This window comes from Miniopterus schreibersii (genome assembly GCF_964146895.1).
Source record: "Miniopterus schreibersii genome assembly, chromosome: 20".
In the NCBI taxonomy this organism is placed as follows: domain Eukaryota; kingdom Metazoa; phylum Chordata; class Mammalia; order Chiroptera; family Miniopteridae; genus Miniopterus; species Miniopterus schreibersii.
Window position 1 is genome coordinate 3,775,129 of NC_138122.1, and position 21,114 is coordinate 3,796,242.

Genomic DNA, 21,114 nt, shown 5'->3' on the forward strand with positions numbered 1-21,114 from the left:
GAAGCCCGAGGACCAGCGCTCTGGGGATGGTTTTATAAGGAGATGTGCAGTCAGTAAGGGCGGACGGCCTCCGCGTGCCTCCAGCCACGCCCGCTCCTCCGCTGCCTCTCACTCATCTGTCTCCAAAGCCCTTGGCCTTTGGGCCCTCAGATGGCAGCCGGCCCTTCCAGCCAAAAGGCACATGCTCTGCTGAGCGCTCAGACGCCAGGATTCAAGTGTGGGGCCGAGGGAGGAGACATCGAGGGGTGAGGCTGGGAGGACAGGATGGAGTAAAGCCTGCAAGAATCTGAGAGGGGGAAAGCCGCGAGGAGATGGGAAACCAGAGAAAAGAGGTGAAACAGAGGTGGGAAAGGGAAGGGGGGCGTCAGAGCGGAAAAGGCAGGGAGGACTCAAGGGAAGGAAAAGAGATGCCACAGAGAGGACAGTGTAGGACCTGCAGTCCCGATTTGAACATGTCCACTGTTTGATGGGTCTGCAGCCATGTGTCCAGTTCCCCTTTGGGGGACCTAATTTGCCACATGGCTCAGAGGGTAGGCTTCCTGAGGCGAAGGATGCTGAGGTCTCACTGAGCCCCTAGAAAGCCCACCGCCCCCCTCGCCCCACTCAGGAGCCTCTCTGCCTCCAGGATGTGGGCTCTAAGCAGCTGGGAGGCCAGGAGGCCGGGGGAGGGCCATGTGGTCCAAGGCGCAGGGAGGGACTGAGGAGACAAGCTGCTTCTTCCTCCTGCGGGGCCTCAGCAGTCAAAGTCCCTCCCATCAGCACAGCCAGCGTTCTGCCCTGTTTGTGCCGGTTGGGCTAAGCCGGGCAATTAATGAATACAGGGAACCCACCCAGGGACAGGCACGCCCGCTGAGCAGCATGTGCTTGATTTGGGGACTCACTAAGCTGTGTGGGAAGACATCTCCCTCCTCCACGCCCAGGTTATTCTGACGCAAGTCCCTACATCAAACCCAAGTCTCTCCTCTATCCTGACCCTGCCTGCCGCTTCCCAGAGTGTCATCCACAACCTTCTTGGCCCACACCTTCTCCAGGCCCACGTGACCTGCCAAGGCGGAGCCTGGGGAGGGAACAGGGAAGGGCAGCATCCACCTGGTCAGTCAGGATCAAGCGTGGGGATAGCAGCCTCAGAGAAGCACGGACAGGACCTGAAGCGGGATGCGGGCTGCCAGGCCCTGCAAGTGCAGCCTAGAGGGTGGGCACAACCCGACCAATGGGCCAGCCAAGACCAGCCAGCTGCTCATCAGAGGAAAGGGTTCAAAACCCTGCAGCCCAGTCTCCATGCCCAAGTGGACGTGGCCTTCGGAGGGGGTGCCTACTCCCCAGAGCAGTCTCTGGGTGTAGGGCAGCTGGCTGAGCCACCCATGACCACCCCAGGTCCCGGCAGTGATGTCTCCTAGAGGGGCTTCTGAGGCATGCCTTGCGGGGGTGGGGGTGGGTGGGTACCAGTTGTCAAATTCCATGACCTGCCTCAGTCTCTCTGTACTCCTGGGGGAAAGTGTTCTCGCTGCATTTCTCTTAAGCATCTTGGTTAAAGACACCACGGCCCTAAGTTCTAGACCAGGGCCATCTCACTCCCAGATTGTCTGGTCTCTTGACTGGTCTCCTATAATCAGTCTAAGGAGCCCTGCCCAGGCGGCTGGGAAGGACAAGGTACAACGGCTCTCCTTGGTCCCCCTGACAAACCCTCCCTCCTCAGCAGGCCTAGGCTACCACCAAAGACCTCCACTGCGGCTGGGTTTGATAGAGGGGCTGGTGAGGGAAGAGGCCCCCCTTCTATGACCCTCTCTTTGCTGCAGATCACAGGCCGCCCAACTGCGCTCCACGCTGCTCCGTTCCCCAGCACGGCCTCCCCCTCCCACTCCACACGTACCAACAAGAAGAGAAACAGGGATACTTACATTATACCAGCTCTGGCTTTTCTGAAAGGACAAAATAAGAGAAAGTAACGTCAGTCAAGGGTGAGGTGATGGGCACTGCCAGGTATTCCTGGCTCCAGAGGGTGGGTTACACAGACAGCAGGGGGCGGGCAGGGAGCAGAGCCCAAATGCAGCTGACGGCCTCCCACGTGGCTGCTCAGGAGGGGCCTCCCTTCTCAAGGCAGCTCCAGGGGGAAGCCCGGGGAGCAGCCCATGCTGGGTGGGAGCTCTGCCGCGCTGGGTGACAGGCAGGGCAGCACCAGCGAGGGCTCAGCTGGAAGGGAGTCGGAGCCCCATCAAGCGTCTGATGGGGGGGGATGCACACAGGCATCCAAGACCCAGTCCCCATGGCCCTGACCAGAAGCAAAGTGCAGACAGAGAGCAGCCCGCCCTACGCTCCGGGTCAGCCTGAGGAGGCAGGACAGGGCGCTTCAGTGCCAGGGAATAAAAGGGTCCCCTAGGAACTTCTTCCAACTGCGTTGTCAGGGAGCAGGTGAGTCGGTGCCCACTCCTGCTCAACAACGCTGATGGCCTTGGTGATAAGGCAGGGCGGGTGGGGCTCTGCACTGGGGGAAGGTCAGAGCTAACACCCTCCCCAACCTGGGTGCCATAACTCAGGCCATCTAAACCAGACTCTGCCCCAGCTCCAGAATCCCGGTGCTCGCCAGGCCCAGCCCTGGGCAGAGGTTACTCATCTTCATGGCAACAGAAAGTTTCTAGGGAAGAGAAGGAAGGGCCAAAACTATGCCTCATCTGTCTCTGATCTCGATGGCCCTGGTCTTTCACGTTCCCCCCCCCCCCCACTGGAATCAGACAGATAAGAGGAGACACACACACACAGACATGCACGCACTGGCCTAGGCCTGGCCCTGGAAGGGGCTGATCCATAGGTTTAGCTTGGGGCAGGAGTATTTCCAGTTTTAAAAAGCTTGCCAGGGGTGTCACTCAGACAGAAAATCATTAGGGAGAGAAAATTCTGCCCGCAGGCCAGCATCATAACTATAGGCAGAGGTGCAATCCTGGGCACGATTAACAACCTTTATCACTCTACCAGGCCTGAAGGGGCCCAAACTCCCAAGGGAGGAAGAGGGCGTGTCTGGTGGGGTGCAGGGCAGATGCCCGCATCAGTGGTGAGGAACGCAGGCCCTGTGACCCCCAGCCATCAGCTCTCCCATTCAGCCAGAGCTCTAGAGACTCCCACCTTTTACTGCGAGGGGAACCGTGTGAGCAGAGGGGACAGGCGTGGATGATGCCGCCTCTGACTGGTTTTATTTCCACCTCACACCTGATCTCAGAGGCCACGATGTGGCCAGAGGGGCAGATGGCAAGGCAGGCCCTCAACCTCTTCCCGCAAGATGCTTTCCAAGGTCATTCCAGATGGAGGCTATTCCCACAGCCCCCTGGAAGTCACATACTCCCGCTATGGCCTCATCTCCTCCAATCCAGAGGCCTTAGCAGGTAAAGGGGCCGAATCCAAACAGCTGAGACCAACTATGTCACCATTGAGGGACTTACTGCCACATGGGATCCGGGACCTGGAGCTGGAAACTAGCCTGTAGGCATTTCAGCGCAGGGACTTGTAGCTCCCGGGTCCCGGCTGCCATCACAGGGCACAGGCTGTGCAGATGTGCCCCAAAATACACTCCCAGGAGTGAGAAGGCTGCTCTGGGAGCGGCAGCCTCCACTGCCGAACAGTTTGCCTGCATCTCACCAAACCAAAGCCAGGCCGTCAGACACCTGTCTCACCCTGAGAACACTCTCTGTGACCCACCCCCAGCCCCTCACCCCACGGTCTGGCCTTCATGTAAGGCCCAGGAGTAGAGGGGCAACAAGATCCTCTCTGATTACTCTGCCCGTGTCCTCCCTGCCCCTCAGGTAAACAGAAGCAGAAGTTCTCTTCCTCACATACTGCACACAAACACGTGTCCCTCCTAAATCTGTTTACACAAAGAGCTCCAGAGTGACAGAGTCACAGCCAGAGAAGCCGTCTCATCTCCAGTCAGCTATGTGATGCCTCTGTGTGGAATGTTTGCTCTTCTGTAAAGGGAGCTAAAAATGTGTGTTCTCAAGTATGAAAATGTGAAATACACCATCGAGAGCAAAACTTTTGTCCTGTGCCCCAGTGTGAGACGACCCCTAGGCAGCTACTTCTGGGCAGCTTCTTACCTGCCCCCACTGAGGGCGCCACTGGGAAAAATCGGCATCCAGCCCTGCAGCCCAAGCCATGGTAGTCCCTGAGAACCCCCGCTGTGGGCATGAGTCCCTGAACTCTGACCTGCCTCCTGGAGGTAGATTTGCTCCTTCAGGCTCTGCCTCCCAGGACTGAGTCCTGACAAGGTGAGCCCAGCTAGTGGGGGCAGGAAGCCAGAGGGGCTGCGGGCCTCAGGGGGTGAGGGCGGTCGTCTGCTGGTTGGAGGGGGCTGCTGCCCTGTGGGCTCACTGGATGCCCCACCTTGTCCAGGGCACGCGGAGTGGGGAGAAGGGCTCTCTGACAGGTTATAAATGGATTTGGCTGAAAGGGGAGGGGGACATCAGGAAAACTACCCAAGACAGAGCTGCTGGGGTGGGAGCTGAGCAGAGCACATTCCTGCTGCCGCCCAGAAGAGGTCCAAAGAGCAAGCACCTGAGGGAATACAAGACCCCTGCAAACGGACCCATGTTCCTTAAAAACACCTCCCCAGTGGCGTCTGGAAGGTGAGGGCGAGGGGAAAACAGCGGGTGCAAGAGGACTCTACGTCTAACTGAGGTTATGAGAAAAACAGCTTCTTACTTTGATCAGGTTAAGTCTGTCATACTGAAAAGAAAACCACAAAAATTAGGAATGAAAAACAGGGAAAAGTCAAAGGGACAGGAGCCCAGAGACACAGAGCCAGCATGACACAGGCACCCAGCAGAGGGAGGACTTGCTGGGCTACTGGGCACCTCCCGGTGGCCTCCTAGACCAGAAGCTGGCAGGGGCAGGAAACAGCCTCTAGCTCCCTCTAGTGGCTCCCAGCCAGCAATACAGGGCGGAAGCCGGTGGCAGCAGGACTCAAGGGGTCCTGGGAAGCGGAAACAAGCCTGCCTGCCGTCTCCTAGCCCTCTAGGGCCAGGGCCACACTCAGGTCAGCCTCAGCAGTGTCGTACAGATTCACAGGACAGGGACACTGCTGTTCATCTAGTCCAGCCCCTACACGTTAGCACTGGAAGAAAAGGAGGCTTGGGGAAAGGCAGGTGGCACTGTATGAGGCTGGCTGCAGAGGAGTGGAAGCACTCTCCAGCCTGCCCGACCTCATGAGGCCACCTCCTCTATGAGGTGGGCTGAGGACTGGGAGTGGGGGGCCTGGCTTGCAAAACAGTGACAACAGCTCTAGTTACCAGATCCCTTGCCCTGGAAACATTGGTCAACCTGAGAGCAGGTTCCATGGAAGGGGAGGGGGCCTATCCCCACCATACAAGCACTCCCCTCCTCTCTCCACCTCACCTCTGCAGCTTTCTTCACTGTTCCCTCCAGGCCCCGACCATGTGAACCTAATTGCTATAAAGTCTGTGTGGCCCACACAGAGGTTCCCACACCAACCACAGCTGCTACCACTCCTCCCTGGGCGGTGGGGTGCCGCTCTCTTATTTTAACTGCATTTAGAGGATCATGGTGTTGGTGGAGATGGTCAGTGGCTGGTGAGAGAATGGGATGGGGAGGCAGGTATCCCAAGCCAGGGACTCAGAGAGTCTGTCTGTGGAGGACAGGCACTGCCTCACCCCAGCTCTACAGAAGGAAAGGAAATGTAGAGGCCCTCAGTCACCCCCTCTGCAGCTCCCTATGAAAGGGGCACGATTAATGCTCAATTCACACTCAGCTTGTGGTCCCTTCTTAACACTCGTTTTGCCTTTCCAGGACCTCAGAGTCCAGCCTGGCTCAGGCATCCAGCTCCCTGAATGTGGCCCAGCTACCCACTCACAACGAGTCTCCTGCCTCTGAATCCATGGAGCATCCCAACTACTCCGTGGTTCCACTTTCAGGTTCAGTCTGTGGATAATCTGGGTAGTTTCTTATCTCCCTTCTCAGACTGTTCTGCCTGAGAGCAGAAAACCCGGTTTTCTCCTGTTCCAAAGACCTGCTCAGGACAAATCCGCGTTCCTGGGTGCTCACCCCAGCCCACCAGCTGACCGGAGGAGGCACCTTTACGTGCCCCGGTGACTAATGACATAAGCAAGTGCTGCTCTGCTCACTGCGCACCTCACTGGGTGCAGGGGAGGAAGATCAGGAAGCTCGGAGCTGCACCTGGGGTGGAAAAGAGTGCCAAGCCTGGGGGCAGATGTGGAGAGATGGGGTAACCTGATGACACGCAGGCAATGTCTGCCCTCCCCCCACCGGAGGTGTGAGGGGCTCAGGAACGGATGACAGAGGTCATCTCAAAACCCTGTTGCCAGATAAGCCTGCACCAGCTGAGCTGCCTGAACACACAGGGCACTCCTGGCTTCCCCCCTCTAGGTAGAGCTGGTGTCGACACCCCTTCCCCCAGGTTCACAGCCAGCAGCACTCATTTAACATGCGTATCATATCCTGATCCTGACCTAAAACACCTACTGCTCACCTCCACTCCTCCAAGTTCTCAGGCCTCTGGCACTGTCCCCCTGACCTGGTCACATCGCTGCAAAGCCCAGCAGGGGCTACTACCAATGTCCAGCCACTCCGGGGTGCTGGCACCATGCCCTCTGGGAGAAGAACTCCCTTCTGATCTTTCTCCACCATCCTAAGAACATGGGGAGCCCCGGGCAGGGTAGTGGGGTGATGGGTGGGAGTGGTAAGGGGTGCTCAGGCTGAGCAGCTATTACTGGGCAGGCGGAGGGAAGGAGGTGCCAGCTAGGCCCCTGAGGGCATTCTACTGCCCCACGGAGCTCAGCTATGGGAATCCATGACCCTCAGTCGACTCATTCAGGGAATCAGGAATCATCCACCAAAGCAGATCCAAGGGGGATCAGTACAGAGGCCCAACTGGACAGAGCCTCCCTTCCCCAAAGGAGTGAGACTGAGTCCCAGCCAGACTCTGCTTCTAGGTGGCACCATGTAAGGAGGGATCAGAACCCCAGCCCAGGCAGAGTTTGGGGAGCAGGCAGAGACAAGGGGGGGGGACGGGGGACAACAGGTCTGTTCTCTGACTTCAGGTGCAACAGAAATGGTCCCTCAGTCACTTCAAGCCAGCCTGCCAAGGGCAGTGGGGCCGGCCTTCTGGGAAAGGGACCAAGCAAGACACGGGCCAGATGGGCGACGGCAGAGGGAGGGATGCAGAGCTCTACAGACAACTGGACAGCAGAGGGGAGACCACAGACAGACGAGAGATGGCTTACTTTTGAGAGGCGCTTGTGAGACTAAGACCATGCATGCAAAGAAGTTATTGGGGAATGGTGGGGAGAAGAGGGAGAAAAGGAAATCAGAAGACACGTTCGGGGGGATGCCAGTTCCCGTGCCTCCCGGCCCCCCACCCAGCCCAGGGTCTGTGAGTCTAGCAAAGGGGCATCTGGACAGATCTGTCTCTCACTTCCCAAGGACTGAGGGGGAGAAACTCTCTGGGCACCACGAGCAGCCCAGGCCCCGGGGCTTCTTTATGCCCATCCTTAGGCAAGGGCTCGAGCTCAGGTGGCAGTGCTGACACACCTGGGAGGGATGGAGAGGCCCGGTCACCGCCTTCCCCCACAGATGGACAGGGGAGTAGCAAATGGGTATTACCAACGGCAGACACGTGAGCGCGGGCGGAGGCTAGATATAGCATTCTGCCGCACTCCCTGAGGGCTCTCCCTGGCACGCTAGTCACTCCAAAGAAGGCTCCCTTCTGCCTCAAGGTTGAAAAAGATAAAAGAGCTAAACTGATGAACCCCCTGATCCCCGGAGCATCCCTCCTCCAAATCTCAAGGTGTGTGAGGCTCCCTCGCTCCTACGGAGAGCAGCAGCATGGAATCATTTCACCAGCGCCTGGGCCCTCTGAGTGCTCAGCTGAGAAGATAAATTTCACCAGGGTGGCCATGCCTGCCCTGCCCTCGCCTCACTGAGTAAAGACTCTCTGGGTCCCTCGAGGAAAGGGTGATAACCTCGCCACCCCTCCAGCACCACCCTCCCTGCATCAGCTAACAAGCAAGTCGAGTCCCCAGCAGGGCAGGGACACCCAGCTCACCTTGGAATTCTTGCCACCACTCCTGCCCGACTGTGAGGAGCAGCTGCGCTGCACACCCTGCTCCGGCGTGGAGGGGGACTTGTCCGAAGAGTGGTCTGATCCCTTCTCCACCATGGTGTCTCCGTCAGGGCTCTGTGGGGTTGGCGAGCGAGACCGCTTCCGGAGGACCGGGGAGCAGGCTGGCGAGCTGCGGTTGGAGTTACTGGCAGTGCTGCAGGGGCAGGTGAGGAGGGGGCGTGGGGAGGGGAGGAGGGCGAGGAAAAACAGGCCATGAGTGATTGAAGGTCAAGTGGGGTCAGGGCTCAGGGAGCCGGGGTTTGGGGTTGGGGAGAAAGGGAGACAAGGGCCCAGCTACACTCACTGCACCATAATACCGCTGCCGGCCAGAAGAGGGCGGTGGTGTCAATGTGAAATGGAAGTAGGAACAGGAAGGCTACCGAGGGCAAATGGACATTTAGACATCCGCCCATCCACCAGCCATCTGTCTGTCCATCCACCCAAATATTGTTAGAGCCGCTAGTACAAGCCAAGAACTGCTTGGGGAAAAAACAATTTTAAGGGCTGAAGACTCCTTAGAGATTACCGAATACTATCAGCTCATTTTACACATGCTGCCAGTCCAGTTTTTACATTTTGATTGGGAGATATTTGTCCATATAAATAACAATAATGATGCTACTTTTCAAAGCATTCACGTGCATATTATTTCACTGGGTCTTAAATCATTCCACCGAGGTAGTAAAGAGAAATGGCATAATCCCCACTTTAAAAATGAAGACACTACATGGCAAAGAGACCTTAGTGTCCTCAGTCACAGAGTGTTTAGAAACAAAATGTGGTCTTCTGACTTGTAACCCCCCACGCCACACAGTCTCCTTGTAAGCCACAGTGGCTGCTGCACCCCAGCCCAGGGTAAAGACAAACAGGGCGGCAGGTCTCACACCCGTATCACCCTCCTCCCAAGTTCACTCCAGCAGCACCTTGCACAGCCCACGGTACCAGACTCACTCACAGCAATACTCACAAGCGGCACAAACATTTACTTCTGGACTAGCTTGTGTTCTTAATGGAATAAAGGAGAAGAGATGGAAAAAAGGAGACAAAATTAAATGCGGTTAAGCTCTCATAGGTGTTGGCTTAGCTCTGAGGGAATGAGGGGGGTGGAAAAGGGGCTCGGTGAAGTAGGAAAGAGACAGAGGAAGCGGGAAGGAAAGCAAGCGTGAGACTGGAAAGCCAAAGAGGCACAGGGAGGGAGATGGGACGCCGAGGGTCCCGCTCATGCACTCAGCAGTCGGAGAGCACGGGTGGGCTCTGGAAACAGCCCAGAGCCCAGGCTGCAAGGGCCCCAGCGTTTGCTCAAGGCCTTCCCAAAGCGAGGGGAGTGCAGCGTAGGGAACACTCATTTGCATGAAGATCCAGCTGCAACCTCAGATGTCCCATCGGACCCACTTGCAATGAAAACCATGCCCCTTTCAGCAGAAACTTCCACCTGGGGACCCTTAGCAGAGAGAACGGGAAAGAAGCCCAAAGGCCAAACCAGCAGGTCAGAGAGAAGGGCAGCACTGGGGAGAGGCAGTGTTCTAACCTTTGGAAGAAAACTGATGGAGGGAGTGGGGGAAACAGAGACCAGAGAGGGGGAAGGCCAATGTGACCCAGGATATCTGAAGACACATGTATCCCCAAACAGAATTTGAATTAGAAACTCATTTGTTATACCAACATTAACTGTGATTCAGAAAATGATGCTCTTCAGGTTCTCGCCCGTCCTCTGACTCTGAACTCATTCACTGCTACAAACCCGAAAAAAAGGAAGTCACGCCCTTTCCCTCGGCTGGAAAAGCTGAAGCAAGTGGACCTTCGCACACACCCTTGGGTGGAGGGTCCTGAGAGCAGGCTCAAGTGCTCACCTTCCTGGGCAGCCTCTTTTCTCTGGGGCCAACTGCAACCCACAGCCAAGGGCTCCACATTTCCAACTGTCTTCTGGGATTTCTTTCCTGGAAGACCAGCCAGGAACTCCACCCCAGCCTCGACCAGCTCGCTGAGAGCAGCACTGCAGCTCGGCTGGCACCTAGCAAAGCCCATCCCAGGCACAGCGAGCCCGCAGCGGGGCTCCCGTCCTTTCCTTAGATAAGGGACATCTTCACATGGGGGGATGTGGACTCGGGAATGGAGGGGATCCCTTTGTCCTCTGAATTGCTAATGGGGGGGATTCAAGCAAGGGGTGGGCAAAACGTTCTCTCCTACAGGAAACTCACGCCAACTGTCCAAACACCACAGGAATGTCACTCAAACAAAATGTCCCCGACTTCCTCACCCCCGGTGGCCCCACATCGGCTGACCCAACACAGGCCTCCCAAGGTACCTAAAATTCTGCTCTCAACACATCAGTCAATGAACAACTGATAGTGTCATTTGTCACTTTAATCTCTGCACCCATAAGACTGTTAATCCCCGCTGCTATCCTTGAGAGCCTGTCCCCTCCTGGTGACACCCCCCATTCTTCCTGTCTGGGCCACTGGCTGCTCTCTTGCTTCCCCGAATGACAGGCAGTCCCTCTCCGAAGATGAGTCCTTTACCTCCCAGCCGCTCCCTGCCTCCTGGGACTTCGACTGTGCCCCCAAGCAGAGGCCTCTGCTGCTGCTTCAGTCCTGCAGGAGGACACTTCCTCCAAACAGATGCCTCAGGAGCACCCCAAAGAAACCCATCCTCCCTCCCCTACCCCTCCCACTTCCCATTCAGGAGCATTATCATTTCCTGGCCTCTCAGGCTGCAAGCCCACCTCTTCCACCTCACCCCACAAAAACTGAGTCACAGATTCCTGTCAATTGTATTTCAGTAAAGCTCCTTAGCCCATCCTTTCCTCCCACCCCCAGGGCAGTAAGGGCAGCTCTCAGTGCCTCTCGCCTACACTGCCAACAGCCTTCTCAGTGGTACTTGCTTTCCTCTTCCACGCTCATTCATAATTTTGTCCTTAACTCTTTCTAAATATAAGCCCAACATTACCTCTCTGCCCCCTACCAGCATTCACATTAAAGTCTAAAATCCTCAGAATGGAATTCAAAGTTCTCTACTGAAAATAATCTGACACATACCTGTATTTCGATACCTTATCTCTCCTGATACTGGGTGTAGTCTTGTTCATGCTTTAACGCCCATCTCAAACCCCATCTTTTCCAAAAAAGTTTTCTAAATCTCCACCTCTGAACTGCTGAAAGCATTTAACACATCCTGCTTGGTACAAAATTAAGCCCTACAACACTCCTGGAGGCACAGACCTTCGCCCCCCATATGGCCCAGTGTGAAGCTCTGTACTTGCTGGTTTGACTCTCACTGCAGTGAACGCCTTCACACCCAAGGCTCTCACACCCCCGGTACCACCACATCCCCAAATCCGAACCTCCAACTGTTAATATTAATAAAATAGCAAAACGTTTATCAATGTTCAATAATTCCTGGCACAGTGCCAAGCATCTATTAAGTATTATCTTACTTAATCTCAACCAACCTAGGAAGCACTAATGGATATTATTATTAGTCTTACTTTTCAATTGATAAAACTGAATTATTGACTGATTAAGTGATTCACCCAAAGTCACCCAGACAGGTAAGTGGCAGGACAGGATTTGAAGCACAGGCCTATCAGATTATCGAGTTTGTTCCCAGAGCGACGCATTCAAAAATGCTTGTTTGCTGGGGTGGATGGGGGGCTTGGTGAGCAGCAAGAAGGAGGAAGCAACCTCCTGCCTCCTGTCTTCAATCTGTTCTCTATTTTGCTCTCAAAATGAACCTTATAAAAAGTAAATTTGCCATTTTTGACGCTCCTCTCCCGTGGTTAAAGCCCTCTACGGTTCCAGCCCAAGTACCCCCCACACACTCTGACCCTGCACTATGCAAGAAGTTAGGGAGCTACAGCTTCAACTCAGCAACATCACTACTAGACTTGCTGGGGTCCTAAAACTCTTAAAGGCACCTGATAGATTTGGATGTCCTGCTGAGCAAATAAAACCAACTCCAGCCCTGGCCGGGTGGCTCAGCTGGTTGGAGCACTGTCCCCTACACTAGAAGGTCACAGGTTCAATTCCCGGTCAGGGCACATGCCTAAGCTGTGGTTTGATCCCCAGTTGGGAAGTGTTTGGGAGGCAACCCATCAATATTTCTCTCTCACATCAATGATTCTCTCTCTTTCTTCTGCTCTCTCTAAAAATCAATAAACATATCCTCAGATGAGTAAATGAAAATTCCTATGTATCTCATAACCTACAACATTGTGTCTTTCACACAAACTCTTAAGATGTGCCATTAACCTGACCCTGCCACCATTACTAATAATAGTATTGCATTATATTTCAAAATCTTGGGATTTTAAAGCTAAAAATGACCTCAGATTTGCTACAGAAAGGGAAGAAAGACTGGTAATGAGGGGCTATTGGACTGAGATTCCCGTCAGAGTCTAGAATTAATATATCCCACTCTTTACTTCACTTGTGAGAAACCTGAGAAAAGGGGAGGTTAAGTGCCTGGCCAAGGAAATGTGACTTCACATCTGGGTCTCCCTTCCACAGGCGTTTGCTGAGCACCCGGCGCAACGCGAGGCATCTGCGCCCACACGGGCGAGTGAGCAAGGTCCTCGCGCTGGGACATCACAGTCAGGAGGAGCTAGGCACGTGCTTCTCTCATTCAGCACCCGCAATGAGTGGGTGACAAGTGAGAGAGCAAGGGACTCTCAGCCGGACCGGAGGGACCAAGGAAGGCTTCCTGAGCGTGTGGCCCTTGAGACGTAAGCTAGGCTCAGAAAAGTGTGTTAGAGTGAGCGAGCCGAGAGCCATGACAGCAGGAGAGAAGAGAATGTTCCCGAAAAGAAACAAACCAACCCCCCAGTGTGAAGGAAGGTGTGCAGGCCTAAAATAGCATGAGGTACACAGGGCATTGCCAGACACCGTGTCGCTGAAGCAAAGCCTGCTTGAGCTGACGCTTTAGAGGCTCCTGTAATAACCCTCCCCAATAAAAGGTGCACAGAGACCCCGCCAGCCACCGTTAACCCACGCGCGGGGCTGGGGAGGCGGGGGCACTCCCTCCCCTCCTACTTCTGAGATCTCCAAGGAAGGCTGTTTACTCCTGTCCTGGTTACCTGGCTAGCAAAGTGCTTCCTTAAGCCTGGCGACCAGATCTCATGCTACAATCTGGTCCTACTTCCTATAGTGAGGTTTGGCTGAAGTCCTCGAAAAAGAGGGACACATAAAACGAGAACAAAGGCTGCCTGGGCCTCTGCATCTCCACCCCCCTCGAGGCAGGGGGGCGCCACACTGCTCTGCTTGGCATTCTTTTCCCACCCTCCTGTCCTACGGGCACAGGCCTGTTTTGTCAGCAAGCCAGCTCCCTGGCCAGCCACCCATACACTGTTCAGAACCCTGAGCAGACAGAATAGTTAGGTAATGTTCCCGAGTTCCTCATTCAAGTTAACTTGTCTTCAAAGAGATCAGTTATTTCTGCCCCAGAGATCACAGACTGTACCTGTCGCCCTCCACCCTGGCCTCCACCTCTGGGACTGGGGCAGCTCCTTGCCCTGTCTCTTCCCACAGCACGTTCCACCACCCTGCTCCCTCTCAGTCATCCCCCACCCCCAGTCCTGGACACCTCATTTCACTCTACTGTTTCCCCGAAAGCCCAGCCCTGCAATGACCCGGAGGAGCAAATGTAGAGCCGGAATCCTCCCAGTGACAGGCACTAGTGGTTTTACTAAGACTGCCTGATGCATCCAAAGCACCCCAAGCTAAGAGGAGGCACACTTAATTAAAACTTTAGAAAGCAGCTTTCACAAGGAAGGTGTTTGCTGAGGGCCTGCCTGAGTGCCGCAGGGCCAGGAATAATTGCGTCTATGGCATCAGCAGGCTCAGGTTTGAGTCCCAGCTCGGCCACTTGCTGTGTGACCTTGGCCCCTAAGCCTCATTTTTCTTATCAGATGAATGAGAGATACTAATACTTATCTCATAGGGCTATTGTCTTAAATGAAATAACATCAGTATAATACTTAGGGCAGGGCTTCACACATAACAGATGCTCAGTAAGGATCGCTGAGGGGTTGTTGTTACAAAGGCTACGTTCCTCCCCAGGAAATGTGGAATAAGGGTCCTCGCCCCCTTTCCTCCCAAACATTACATCCCATAGTGGGGACCAGATACACCTGGCTGGTTCCTTACAGGGCAGAATCCGGCCCTACCCCCACTAGATTATGACCACTGCCAGGGGCTGTCTTATGAATGTGCACTTTAAATGAGCACACAGCTGATTCTGATGTGCCCTGAAATGTGAGCGTCACTGCTCCCAAGGACTAATCCTATAGGTATCAGGGAACTGGTGACGGACCTGCCCCCCGGAAACAGAAGCTGGCACACAACTCTGAGCGTATCTGCTGCTCAGTGTCTACCACGTGGGGGGACTTGCTGGAACAGATATCAGTTGATCTTGTCAGACAAACTGCCATGGTGAGGAGTCCGGAGCTGATGGGAAATGAGCACAAAGATGCGGTTCTCAAGGTACGGCTCCAACTCCGTACCTGGTGGGGTAATGTCACCTCCCCACGCCAATTCTGAAGGTTCGTCCCTAATCCTCCGCAGCTCTCTATAACATCACTGCAGAACCCATGCGAATTTCCAGCTCCACCATGAATTTCCCACAGCACATGCTCAGTGTCTGAGATATAAAAACCACAGGTGTGTTTGCATAACATTTGCATGAAATTTACATACTTCCTGCAAATGCCTCCATGTAGTCAGTCTACCTAAACAGGTTCTAAACCCAGAGTTTATTTTACCAGGACTCCCTCAATTCCTCTCTGCATTTCTGCGTGTCACTTAGCCATCTCTGTGCCCTCATGAAACCACAGCACGGCAGGTGGGAAGGACAGATCCAACTAGAACTTTGTAGAGGGGGAAATGGCCCAAATCACAAATCCCAGCAGGGCCCAAAATTTCCTTAGAAAGCAAAATACCAAGTCACTTAAAACATCTTCCCAGGCCTGCTCATTGCTTCTTATAATATCCTGGACCTTCTGGTCTTGGGCCCCTTTTACCATGAAAATAAAACCTTTGTCTCAGGAACCCCAAAGATGCAGAGTCAAAAGGGCTCATCCAGTCAAATGCAGTCACCATGATGCTGGGAAGTACAGGTCCAGAGATGACATGACTGTCTGCCCTGGGGTTTATAGGCTCCCCTTCCTCACTTTTTAGGATATTGGATGGGACGGGGGTTTGAAAGGGTGAGAAATGTACCACTGCTCCCCCAAAGAGGAGCTCCCGTGACCACACGTGGAACCCACTCTTTGTGAGCCTATCACCTGGAATCTAAACCTGGAGGCAACTCTACCACCAGGTCCCAGTTCCTTTTCTAAGGGAGAAAGGTTCTGTGTTAAACTGTGATTACCTGGTTGAAGACAGGGCCATGCAGCTCTAGGACAGAGGTTTTTTGCTGTTGATATTTATTTTAAAAATATATCTTTATTGATTTCAGAGAGAGGAAGGGAGAGGGAGAGAGAGAGAAACATCAATGATGAGAGAGTCATTGGTCAGATGCCTCCTGCACGTCCCCGACTGGGGATGGAGCCCGCACCCCGGCATGTGCCCTGACCCAGAATCAAACTGCGATTTCCTGGATCCTAGGTTGATGCTCAACCGCTGAGCCACGCCTGGCCAGGCTGCTTTTTATTTTTTAATGGCGTAGAACAGCGATTTTCAACCTTTTCCTCTCATGGCACATAAACTAATTACTAGAATTCTGCGGCACAACCAAAAATACATTTTTTGCTGATCTGACCGAAAAAAAAACAACAACGGGTATATTTTTGCTTCATTCACACCGGACGGCTATTGTGTTGGCTACTGACATTTTTTTTCTTTGACAATCCCGGGAAAATGCGGTCAGTGCTCCTGACTAAATAGGTATTGCATGTTTTAAAAATTCTTGTGGCACACCAGTTGAAAAATCACTGGCGTAGAGGTTCTCTCCCCCACTTCTGATACTGCAGGTCTCAGGCCTGGCCCTACATGCCACAGCTGGGCCCGGATGCAGCAGCACTCTACACCTGGCCCAGATGCAGCAGCACTCTACACCTGGCCCGGATGCGGCAGCACTCTACACCTGGGCCCGGATGCAGCAGCACTCTACACCTGGCCCGGATGCAGCAGCACTCTACACCTGGCCCGGATGCAGCAGCACTCTACACCTGGGCCCGGATGCAGCAGCACTCTACACCTGGGCCCGGATGCAGCAGCACTCTACACCTGGGCCCGGATGCAGCAGCACTCTACACCTGGCCCGGATGCAGCAGCACTCTACACCTGGCCCCGATGCAGCAGCACTCTACACCTGGCCCCGATGCAGCAGCACTCTACACCTGGCCCAGATGCAACAGCACTCTACACCTGGCCCGGATGCAGCAGCACTCTACACCTGGCCCGGATGCGGCAGCACTCTACACCTGGGCCCGGATGCAGCAGCACTCTACACCTGGCCCCAATGCAGCAGCACTCTACACCTGCCCCGGATGCGGCAGCACTCTACACCTGGCCCCGATGCAGCAGCACTCTACACCTGGCCCGGATGCAGCAGCACTCTACACCTGGCCCCGATGCAGCAGCACTCTACACCTGGCCCCGATGCAGCAGCACTCTACACCTGGCCCCGATGCAGCAGCACTCTACACCTGGCCCCGATGCAGCAGCACTCTACACCTGGCCCCGATGCAGCAGCACTCTACACCTGGCCCCGATGCAGCAGCACTCTACACCTGGCCCCAATGCAGCAGCACTCTACACCTGGCCCGGATGCGGCAGCACTCTACACCTGGCCCCGATGCGGCAGCATTCTACACCTGGCCCGGATGCGGCAGCACTCTACACCTGGCCCGGATGCGGCAGCACTCTACACCTGGCCCCGATGCGGCAGCACTCTACACCTGGCCCGGATGCAGCAGCACTCTACACCTGGCCCGGATGCAGCAGCACTCTACACCTGGCCCGGATGCGGCAGCACTCTACACCTGGCCCGGATGCAGCAGCACTCTACACCTGGCCCGGATGCAGCAGCACTCTACACCTGGCCCGGATGCGGCAGCACTCTACACCTGGCCCGGATGCAGCAGCACTCTACACCTGGCCCGGATGCGGCAGCACTCTACACCTGGCCCCGATGCGGCAGCACTCTACACCTGGGCCCGGATGCAGCAGCACTCTACACCTGGCCCCAATGCGGCAGCACTCTACACCTGGCCCCAATGCAGCAGCACTCTACACCTGGCCCCGATGCAGCAGCACTCTACACCTGGCCCGGATGCAACAGCACTCTACACCTGGCCCCGATGCAGCAGCACTCTACACCTGGCCCCAATGCAGCAGCACTCTACACCTGGCCCCGATGCAGTAGCACTCTACACCTGGCCCGGATGCGGCAGCACTCTACACCTGGCCCCGATGCGGCAGCACTCTACACCTGGGCCCGGATGCGGCAGCACTCTACACCTGGGCCCGGATGCGGCAGCACTCTACACCTGGGCCCGGATGCGGCAGCACTCTACACCTGGGCCCGGATGCGGCAGCACTCTACACCTGGGCCCGGATGCGGCAGCACTCTACACCTGGGCCCGGATGCAGCAGCACTCTACACCTGGCCCGGATGCAGCAGCACTCTACACCTGGCCCGGATGCAACAGCACTCTACACCTGGGCCCGGATGCAGCAGCACTCTACACCTGGGCCCGGATGCAGCAGCACTCTACACCTGGCCCGGATGCAGCAGCACTCTACACCTGGCCCGGATGCAGCAGCACTCTACACCTGGCCCGGATGCAGCAGCACTCTACACCTGGCCCGGATGCAGCAGCACTCTACACCTGGCCCCGATGCAGCAGCACTCTACACCTGGCCCCGATGCAGCAGCACTCTACACCTGGCCCGGATACAGCAGCACTCTACACCTGGCCCCGATGCAGCAGCACTCTACACCTGGCCCGGATGCAGCAGCACTCTACACCTGGCCCTGATGCAGCAGCATTCTACACCTGGGCCCGGATGCAGCAGCACTCTACACCTGGCCCCGATGCAGCAGCATGTTGCTGTTTAGCAAGGGGCAGGTGAGGTGAGTGCTCCTGAAATAGTGCCTTTCTCTCCTGTCACAGTTCACACACTGCAAACCACAGAGCCTGGCAGAGAATGGTCCTCCTTTTACTGCCACAAGAGCAAGATTTTGGCAGAAATGAACATCTTGTCCTCTTGCTTTGGGTAACTTGCTGAAATTCCCTGGGGGCTTTCCCAATTGGCCTTTGAGTAAAGTACACAAGGTTTCGGGGACAGGTTCCGTCTGCCCTGAAATTTGGAACCAAGAAGGGGAACTAGAACTCATTCTAGTTCAGACCCCTGGCAGAGAAGAGATAACTCACAGTGGACGCCTGACAGTTCTCCAGACTCACTAACAAGCCACTGCTCATCCAAACACTGGTCCCAAGATCCACCCTGGCAGGCCACACCCTCTCTCAGCACTTGGTCCCTTGCTGGTCACCATCTCTGTAAACATTGTGCAGACAGTTAAGGGCACTTCCTGTGACCAACAAGCTCCACTTACTCATTTCTGCTTCTCTGTCTTGTTCAAGTACATATAGAAAATTAAAAAAAAAAAATTTTTAAATCTTGCCAATGGAGTAAAAGGTGGCAGAGCCCACCTAAAACACCTGCATCCAGCTGACTAATTAAAACCCAGGCATGTTCCCATTGGGGATCTACGTGAGCCTGGAATGAACTGCTTGTTGTGGGGAAAGTCCGAGCAGGGACTTCAGTTGTTGATGAATTTATTGTAAGGGCAAGGTCCACAGAAAGTCTTTGGCCAAGCAGAGAGAAGAAGAACTTCAGTTACCCTTCTGCTGGTGTGCTTGGTCCAGAGGGGTGATGGGTGGAGGGCTGGAGACTGGGCAACAGCTGTTTGCCTTTCCTGCTTACGCCACAGAGAAGAGACCCCTCATCACAATGGCTAGAGCCTGTATCTGTCCTACACCCCCACTCCCTGGCTTTCCTGCAACTTCTCTTCAGCCCAGAGATTGGAATTCAATCCAGGAACAGGCATGACAAACACTCGTTTTCATTTCCATGGAGACCAGGGCCTGCAATAGAACCAGGACTCCATGCCTGAAATGCCAAAACAGCCTGACCCACTCTCCCCCTTCTGGCAAGAACAAAATGTTTGGTTGGGTCCTGCCAGACCTGGGGGAGAAGCCAGAGCTCCTGTTATCTCTAAGGACATTTTGAAGAGGAACAAATTATGATAACCTTTGAAAATGCAGACGATGCTAAAACCAGTGTCAGAAATCAGGCATGAACTGTTTTACCCAGAGGGCTCACAGGCTGTACCAAATTCCTTCTGCACCCTTGTCCTAGCCTTCTGGAGGGAGACATTCATACCCTCTCAGAGATGTACTTATTGACCAGCAACCCAGCTCCCGGAGTACAAATTTCACCTTGTACCACTTTTCCCTGACTCTACCCTGGCCTCCTTGGACTTTTCTGGTCCTTGAACACACCACATGCACCCCTGCTCCAAGATCTTTGCACTTGTTGGTCCCGCTGCCTGGAGCTCTTCCTCTAGAGTTTCAAATTCTGGTTCCTTTTCAACCTTCAGATCAAAGCTAAAATGCCACCTCCACTGAGTACAGATATGTACTATATGAACAGGGAACGAGCTTTTATTTTTATTTTTTTTTAAATATATTTTTATTGATTTTTTAGAGAGAGGAAGGAGAGGGAGAGAGAGAGATAGAATCCTCAATGATGAGAGAGTCACTGATCGAGCCCACAACCCGGGCATGTGCCCAGACCAGGAATCGAACCCCGATCTCCTGGATCCTAGGTCGACGCTCAACCGTTGAGCCATGCCCAGCTGGGCAGGGATCGTGCTTTTAAAAAGCTGTTCATCCCACTGTTCCCGTACTCTGTTAGATACTTACTTCTGAAGCTGATCCCGAATCTGCCTTTCTGTAACACCCAGCCAAGTGGTTCTTATTATGATTTCTGGATCCAGGAAAACTAAAATATGACACCATTTCCAGACTTTCTGCTGGACGGGTCACATCATCTAAACCTGTGTGTATGTCTGAGTTTAAATTCTGAGTTGTTTTGTGTCCTTTCTGTGCACCGGTGTTCCCTGTCGAATGAGGGGAAGAATCTTTTAAAAAATATAACCTAATTAGACAGTGCATCCCCAAAGTAAAGGACTTTGGAACAGAAAGAGTGTTAGAAGTAAGAAGTGATTTCCCAGCTAAGAAACTGAATCCTGTTTCTACGTTTTCTGCATGGCAGGGGCGGGATACAGACTGCCGCTATTCTCACCTTCCGCTGGTCCTACTTCCACAAGGCTGGGCAGGAAAAGTTATTATGAGAAGACACGGAAATTAAACACAGGAACCTACCGGCGTTGAACAGTTTCCTTTCCCTGGGACTATTTACAGCAGGAAACACCTACCCCGCGGGCGGCAGTCCTGCTGGGTCCGCGGCAGGCTGGCTGGCCTCGCACCTGCCGTGCAGAAGGGGCCTCAGGGGCATGCGGCCCAAACCCCCTGGTGGGGGAGGCCGACGACAGCCCGCGCCTCTGCTTCAGGCTCCTGAGGAGAAAGCCAGCACTAGGCGGCTGCTCCAAAGGGACTCTTAAGTGCCATGGTCCTTACTTCCCCATGTCTGGGTCCTTATTTCTCTACAATTTTTGGTGATCATTACCCACCCGGCTCTCTCTGAGCTTCACTGCTTTAGAAATTAAGCTCACCTTGCTGACTGGATGTTATTACGCATTTACTTAGCACCTATTATGTGCCTCCAACTTTGTGATACTCATCCCCGGGGCCCCGTAGGGCAGCGACCACGTGGCATCCGTGTTGTGGTTCTTTGTAGGTATGCAAAGGTTAAACACACAATATCAAACATGACCTTGGGCACACAGTAGGGAGTTAATGCCGTTAAACTTGGCTCATTATCAATCTCAGCCAAATCTAAGCACAATCCCACCCAAAGTGTTTTAGA

The 21,114-nt window shown here is 54.4% G+C and overlaps 1 protein-coding gene across 3 annotated transcripts in view; it reads right to left on the reverse strand.

Annotated features, from left to right (window-relative positions):
* Nucleotides 1-21,114, reverse strand: part of GRAMD1B (GRAM domain containing 1B) — a gene marked incomplete at its 5' end in the record, with an annotated part of 162,716 nt that overhangs the window by 36,281 nt on the left and 105,321 nt on the right. For all 3 annotated transcript variants that reach the window (XM_081123592.1, XM_081123591.1, XM_081123590.1), the window contains 2 exons: nucleotides 1,899-1,919; nucleotides 8,066-8,276. In XM_081123592.1, coding sequence (XP_080979718.1) covers nucleotides 1,899-1,919; nucleotides 8,066-8,276 — 232 coding nt within the window. The remainder of the gene's footprint in view (nucleotides 1-1,898; nucleotides 1,920-8,065; nucleotides 8,277-21,114) is intronic.